We start from the raw sequence: 7378 nt of genomic DNA, 5'->3' as shown, positions 1-7378 counted from the left end.
AAGCTAATAGTGATACTAAATGTCTTCACAAATTGAGAATGCCCTGATTTGCTGTATTTTAACACTGTAAATGATGATTTTCTTTTTCCCATGTAATAAGGTAGCTGGTATCAAACACATGTTCTCTGTGATACCAAAACCTCAGAAAATTAAAATTCTCAACACTATGCAGACATGAGTGTGTTGTGAATCAGTATTTTTGATGCAACATGCTCAAGAAATATCTGTATGTAAACGGCAAAAATAGACGTCTGAATAGTTCTTCCAACTTTAAATGAAAAATGAGGGATTGATCTGTACATATATCTTCATCATGGAAAGAACTGATAGGGCTGTGCAGAAGAGGAGGAGGAGGGGTGAGGTTTGCAGGTGTACTACCTCTTCTTCTCACTTGGTATTCCATGTAGATGCATGGGGAGGTATTTGGTTCAGAAGGCATCTGCAGCCTGAGGATGCTGGAGCATCCATGCTGAAAGATCACCTACTGCCCTGACCAGCTGTACCAGTCAGGAGGGTGGATTTCCCAGTTTGAGAATCTGTCTGGTCCAGAAGGTAGATGATGCCTGTGCTTTCTGGCTAATGCTGAATCGTGCTGAACTCTTCACTTCTCACAACAGAAATGCTATGTGTTATGCTGCTTCATCTCTCAATGCATTCCTCACATAACTTAATGAAGAAGTTTAAAGACAAGACTATCTGATTCAGATAGTTCAGTTCTGATTCAGTTCTGAAAACTCAGCTTGATGATACCTGTTTAATACTGAATTGCAACTGTTTGTGTAGGAATGGAGGTTGTGGGGGAGATGATAACATTATAAACTGCCTCACTGTTTTCTGATCTCCTGTATAATTTGCCATCAGTTTTCAGTGCTGAGTACATAAACAGTGGTGCAGTTATTTAAAACAAACCTATGCCTCTCATTCTGAGGCCATCTTCATTTATGCCCTTCTGTTCCCAATACACCTACCTTGTTTCTAGCAAGCTGTATTTTCTAAGGTGTCTATGGCAAGCTAGTGTCTTACCTTTGATTGGCCAAACTAATTTCAAAGGGCTCATAAATTACTGAGGTCTTGTCTCAGCGTAAACTTGCACTCATTTCGTAAAATGAAGTGTGTATAAAGGATTTTTTAATGGTTTATTTTATAGTTGATTTAGAACTTACTTTAATGGTCTTCCTAATTAGATTTAGGTAGAATTACTCTTCAAAATAGAAATAAGAGGAATTACCAGTCTTTCACTATCCTTAACTAAATTTTGACAATGTATCATTTTCAGAGTCAGGAGATAATGAAAACTAACTGCAACAGATCAGGATTGTTTTTCTTGATGAAGATAAATTTGAAGTAATCAGCTGTAGAGTGGATTGTACATGTAAGTGATTTTTTTGGACTAGCTGATGTGAAAACAAGGTGCTTTCTCAATTAAGCAGCGTGTGGAATTACAGAATAAGGAAATAATTCTTAAAGTTGTGAACACTGACAAGCACGGGAGCAAAAAATCCTCCTTATATTTAAGAGTTGAATAGTTATTAGTATCTCTAGCTATGCATCAGATTTATGACCACTGGTGTATTTTTCCAATATGCATATTTAAGTATGGGATATCTCTGTCCACTTCTATCACATTAGTGATAAACCACTGACTTAACACCAGTTCATGTTTGGAAGACTTGTTTATGTAACTAGTTTGCTGTAGTCTCCTAGTGAAAATGCAAAAATAGTAAAGCAAACTTTATTTTGTGGGAGGTGTCTGATACTGCAAGTATTTAATGGACTTCATAGTCTTAAAGATACTTTCCACTTTCAAGCTGGAGAAATCCAGCTTTTTGCAGCTGCTTTTGTTAATCAGTCTTTACAAATTTACACCAGCTGATCCACTGTATTGTACATACTAACTGCTTCACAAAGCTATGCAATTTACTTATGAGTTAACAGAGGAGCTAATGGTGTTACAAGTTCTTGCCTATTCCTGTTGCGCTGGTGTCCTCATCTCAAGTAGCTAAAAGGGTATAGTTTTCTAATGCTGTTTTTCCATAAAAGCAATTACAGCTATGTAAATGTCAACAAGAATGGATTGAGCACTAAAATGACTGAATATTTTGCATCCTTTGGAGGATATTTTTCGAGACTATTCTACTAGATGTAATTAAAGTTACATTGTTTCACACAAATAGTGCTTATCAGGTTTAATACCTTAATTTGTTTGCTGGTACATGAACCACTGTTTGCTCTCTGAGTTTCAGCAGTATCATTTAGCATGATACTCAATTCTAGTGGAGAATTACACTTTATTAATGGTTTTAAACAGGATGATTGATGCATCTTCAGAACTGTTCAGAGGCCTACATTATTCACATGTAAGCAGTTCCTTGTGGGGATGGTTTAGGAATCAGTCTGTAAATAAAGTAATTGAAGTCTCATAATAAATGCGACTTGACATGCCTTAATTAGTGCAGTTGGGAAATACATGAGTTCTGTTCTAAGCAAATGCTATTCCATGGAAAATATGTATTGGAAGAATCTAGAGCATTCTGTGGGATAGCTGTTTAGGCTACTGAAAAGGCAATAATTAGGCATTATTAGGCAATAATTTTTTGATATATCTAGTAAGAATCAAACTTGATCAGCTAAATGAAAACCATCATATTAAAGTTCCAGTGGACAACATAGTAGGCCTGGCTTGTACCCAGAACTGTCTAGCCTTGCTTGGACTTCTTGCCAGGACCATGCTGCACAGGATGATCCAGATGTGCTCTGTACGGAGCACTGTAAGTTTGAGAGGGGAAAAAAAGCTTTCACTGAACACCTCATTGCTGGTCCTCCAGGGTCTGCCAGTGACCCTGAACAGTTCAGAGGACACCAGTACTGCATGAGCTGGCAAATGAATTTACTGTAGTAAGCAAATCCAGTAAGAAAAGTAGAATTATTTATTCTGGTCATTGTTTAATGACAACAGCTAATATGAGTTAGGAGCTGAACTGCCTGGTGACCAAGAAAAGATTCCAGCTAACATCAGTGCCATGATTTGATATGACAGTTGCATGGCAATCAAGATTTCTTGATGCTTGCTCTGCCATGACTTTCATCTTAGCAGCTTTGAGAATGGTACCCTGGCATGTGGCGCCAGCACAGCTGCTGTGGTTGGCCTTTCTCTTGGGGTAAAACCTCAGAGTAAAATCTTGCAAAAAGACCTGCAATTACTAGCTATACTTTCAGATTATTTTTAGATTGTTCATTGCAGCTGTATTTGTTCTTTGGGTAGTCATCAAATCTTTTCCTGACTCGTGCTGCCATTGCTGTTTACCTTGGTGCTGCCAAGATCTTCTGGCACGCTAACAAAGTAGTGTGAATCCAGAAACTACAGTCCTTGAAATAAAGGTGTTCCAGGAGAGCAACTCTGATACATGCCTATTCTGCTTTAGGCAAGTCTTCCTCAGACATTCTTGCTGTTTCAATGGTCAAGACTTTAAAGACTTTAAATATACTTGCCTTGTAACAGTGAGATTGAATGTTGCTCAGCAGTACTTTACGCTGTCTTGAAAATAGACCAGTTCTCAAGAACTGGAACATTAGTGGGAAGGAAATAAGGTGAACTGTGGGAATTGTTGGGACACCAAATTACAGAGCTTTATTGCTTTCTGGTGGGTAATCTACAGTATGTGCAGGAAAAATGAATACACAACTCAGCCTAACACTGTAGCCTTGTAACAGGGAATGACTGAGCCCTCTTTTGGAAATGCTGGTTCTGCATGACTGCACTGTTGCACAGCAGAAGTGCCTTGATCCACAGGATGACTGTGCAGCCCAGGCCAGCTTGAACAGTGATTTTTAAGATCAGTTGATGTTTGGTGATGTGCCTTATTAGTTGCTGTGAAAGCTACAGTTCTTTGTGCTCTGATACCATGTACTCGCACTGTTTATTATCTTCAGTGTCGCTTTATAGAAGTGTTGCATGACTGGGAGATTTAAAAAAGCAGTTGCTTGCTGCTGAGTACCACCTTTCAGAACAGGAGTGGCTTGGAAGATCGGTCCTCTAAGTTTTGGCTGTTACAGTGAGACTGTGGAGAAGCATTAGTGTGTCTGTGATAAAGGGAAAACCATTCTGAAGTATGGAAGGAGCAGGAGTACTGAATCGTCCCCACTTGCAAAGCTGCCTTTGAGAAGCAGGCTTTCTAGAGCAGTGAGAATCCTCACAGGAGAATATAACTGAAACTAATGAGGTGCAGAGAATGGAGCAGGAATAGTCTCCTTAAGAATAATTCCTTTATTCACATCAAGGAACGTAACTGTCCCAGAAAAGCTTTGTCCTTAAAAAGAATGAAATTGTAAGTAAATCGCCAACTTCCAAATATGTATCTTAAAATGAGCTTGTGCTTATTGCTCCCTAACTCCTGCTAGAAACTCCTGCTTCTCTTGCTCACCTAGAAGGGATACTTGCATGTCCATGCTAAAAAAGCAGATCTGTCGCTTGGGGGACAACTTCTTTACTACTTTTCAAGCCTTAAGAAATACATTTGAGTAAGACTCTTACTGTCCATTACAGGATGCTAACTAAACTTCATAAACAGTCTGTAATGCTTTTTACAGTAACATTTTCCAGTTTAAAGTATCAGTGGAAAAATTAGGGTTATGTTTGCAGCTGAAATTTTTCACCAAGACTGTTGCTTGAGTGGGGAGAGGGAAAAAGGCTTGAACTGATGAAAGTCATGAAGTCTCTGCTGATGTCATGCAAGTGGTGCTAAACTAACTGATTAGCAGAGTGCATTAGATGTGCTCCTGAAATGTATCTTCCAGCTTAGTTTTGTTGAAAAGAAATCTAGTTTTACCTGCTTGAGACCATTTGTTAGTGTGCATCAACCTGTGGTAAGTGATGGTGATGAAGAGATGTGCTTTTGATCCAGCTGGATATGGCAGTGTAGATGGACCTGCAGCTTTCACATTAGTATGCAGAATTGGGTTCTGTGTAATGCTGTTGACCTTTTGATGAGTAACAAGGATTGTAGGAATCATTTATTTTAGTAAGCTGGCATGACAAGGAGAGTGAAGCAAAGGAACCATTCAATGTCCCCCAAACATTTAGAAATATCAAGTAGATGTTGCCCCTCCCTTTCCTCAAAAAGCTAAGCCTGGAGTTCATTTTAAGTTGCCTTCTGGCTTTCGTCCCTTTTGGATGAAACTTGGCATTTTCAAAGTTGTTCTCAGAGGGGTGGAGAACACTTTACGTGTTGTTTGGTTGTTCCAGGGTTTATCTTTTTTGCAAACTGCTTTATTGTTGGGTTTTACTTAGTCTGTTCTTAATACCTTTAGGACTGTGGAGCTCATCTAGTCTCTTAATGGAAAATTAGATCTTTTCAGAACAGAACTGAAGTATGTACCTTCTAGGGCAAGCTTACTGCTAAGAAACACCGAACAAGCTGCGAATGTGGCTTTTGGTGCCTTACACAGTGGTTAGTTTATCTATGTGTTAGCAGCTGAGGAAGAGAGCAGGAGGGAGAGGGCAAGCTGCAGCTCCTGCTGTCCATTTCTGAACTTCCAGGCGCCCTTGAACCCTTCCTCCTGCCTGAGGGTCTGCTGCTGACTGGGGGTGCTCTCCCCGATGTGAGCCGAGCAGCCGTTCCCACCGTGCTCTTGAGAAAGCCGGTTCGGTGAGCGTTCTGATGTTACCTTAAGTCACCTCTTGATGCTAAGAGATAGACTTAAAAGGAGCATAGTGTCATTTCAGTTCTGTTTGCACTCAGGTGTGCATCCTACAATCGGTTACATTTGGCAGAGTGCAGCAGTTCTCTCAATACTGTGAATCCGGGTTTAGCTGAACGGAACGTAGGGTTTATTCCCTGAGCTGTATTCGCGTCCAACTGACCCGTTCTGGATCTGCTGCAGGCCCCGACCCTCGGGAAGGGACCCGGCGAGCCCGGCCGCGATCGTGGGCTGCGGCAGTGCAGCAGCGCAGGGCCGAGGCATTTCGCAGCCGAGCTCCGGAGCATTGTTGAAATGGGTTTAACATCCCACGAGGAGCCCGGAGAGCTCAATAAACAGCCTTTTCCCTTGCCTCCCTCGTAAGAGGCAGGGAGCCCGGTCCCCACCCCGTGCGCAGCGGCTGCGGGAGGCGCGGTCCCGGCGCTGTCTCCGCGCCCGGCCCCGCCCGCAGCGCTACCTTAAGGGGCCGGGATCCGTGCGGCGGGGGGTGGGATTTCCTGTGCCGGAGGTCAGCTGCTCCCGCCGCCCCGCCCCGCGCCCGGGTCCCGCTCTGCCCGCGCCGGAGGGACCCGCATCCTGCCGGCTCCCTCCTCTCGGGTCGGATTTACAGAGTGATGTGTAAGCTACAGGATGCCCAGCAGCACTGGAAAGAGGTTTAAACCTACTAAATACATCCCTGTCTCTACAGCAGCTGCCTTATTAGTGGGTTCGACTACTTTATTTTTTGTTTTCACGTAAGTACCGCTCCGGTGGAGGGTGGCCCGGGCGGAGGGAGGCGGCGGGGCTTGACAGCCCCTCCAGGCCCTGCTGCTGCCGGTCCCGCTCGCTGTCTGCTTCCCTGCCGCCTGCTATCCCCTCCCGGCTTCGCTTTGCGGAGGCTGATGATCTCTCCGTGCCATAAAACGTGTCTGACAGTCGGATCCTCCATTTCGTGGCACACAGACGCTGCCGGACTCCTGCAGCTGCCGGCGGTGCACATCACAGGCGCCCGGTAGCGGCAGCCCCCCGCTGCCCCCGGTCTGTGCACGCAGCGCTGGTGTCTGGGAGGGAAATGCATCTGCAGCCACGGCCGCCCTGGTGCCGACAGGCGTGAACCAGCTCCTGTTCAGGAGGGCGAGCTGGCCTTTCCCTCAGTCTCCCCTGTGTTTCGGGGTTTATCCGACAGAGCCTTTCGAAGTACAGGGAATCCTATTCTAAGCATTACGGATTCTACGTGGTTTTACGTAACTGTCCCTTAAAAGCCTGAGGATCTAATGAACAGATTTGCTTGAAGGAGGGGGGGGGGGGGGGACTTTTTTTTCCCCCTCCCTGTTTCCTCTTCCCTTATTCCTTTCTCCCTTAAATGCAGAACTGAGCTGTGGCGGGCGGCTTGCGGATCTCCTGTAGTTCTATTAGTATGTGAGCGGTGTGGTGCTTCAGCTTTCTGTTTCCTCTCCCTTTATATAAACTTGAGCTATGTAGATCGCCTCCCCTCCCTATGCTGGGGCAGCGGCAGCTTCCCTGCAGAGGCGTTGGTATTTCGAGAGAGATGCTACAGAACTGCTCTGAAATGAGCTTTGACTAAGCTGCTTTTTGGGGAGGTGAAAACATCGCTATCGGATATGAAGATTTATTGTTTCATTTATTTTGAAACTGTTTCCCTTGGTTTGCCATTGCTAATTTTTAACTGAGCCCAGTGAAG

The 7378-nt window shown here is 43.8% G+C and overlaps 1 protein-coding gene across 1 annotated transcript in view; it reads left to right on the top strand.

The window, feature by feature from the left end:
• Positions 1–6246: 6246 nt before the first annotated feature.
• Positions 6247–7378, top strand: part of ZDHHC8 (zinc finger DHHC-type palmitoyltransferase 8) — a 118125-nt gene continuing 116993 nt past the window's right edge. The window contains exon 1 of the mRNA XM_030500598.1: positions 6247–6431. Coding sequence (XP_030356458.1) covers positions 6328–6431 — 104 coding nt within the window. The 5' untranslated portion in view covers positions 6247–6327. The remainder of the gene's footprint in view (positions 6432–7378) is intronic.

Source organism: Strigops habroptila, chromosome 11 (assembly GCF_004027225.2).
Source record: "Strigops habroptila isolate Jane chromosome 11, bStrHab1.2.pri, whole genome shotgun sequence".
In the NCBI taxonomy this organism is placed as follows: Eukaryota; Metazoa; Chordata; class Aves; order Psittaciformes; family Psittacidae; genus Strigops; species Strigops habroptila.
The sequence above is the reverse complement of the archived record's forward strand: the minus strand, read 5'-3'. Positions and strand labels throughout refer to the sequence as shown.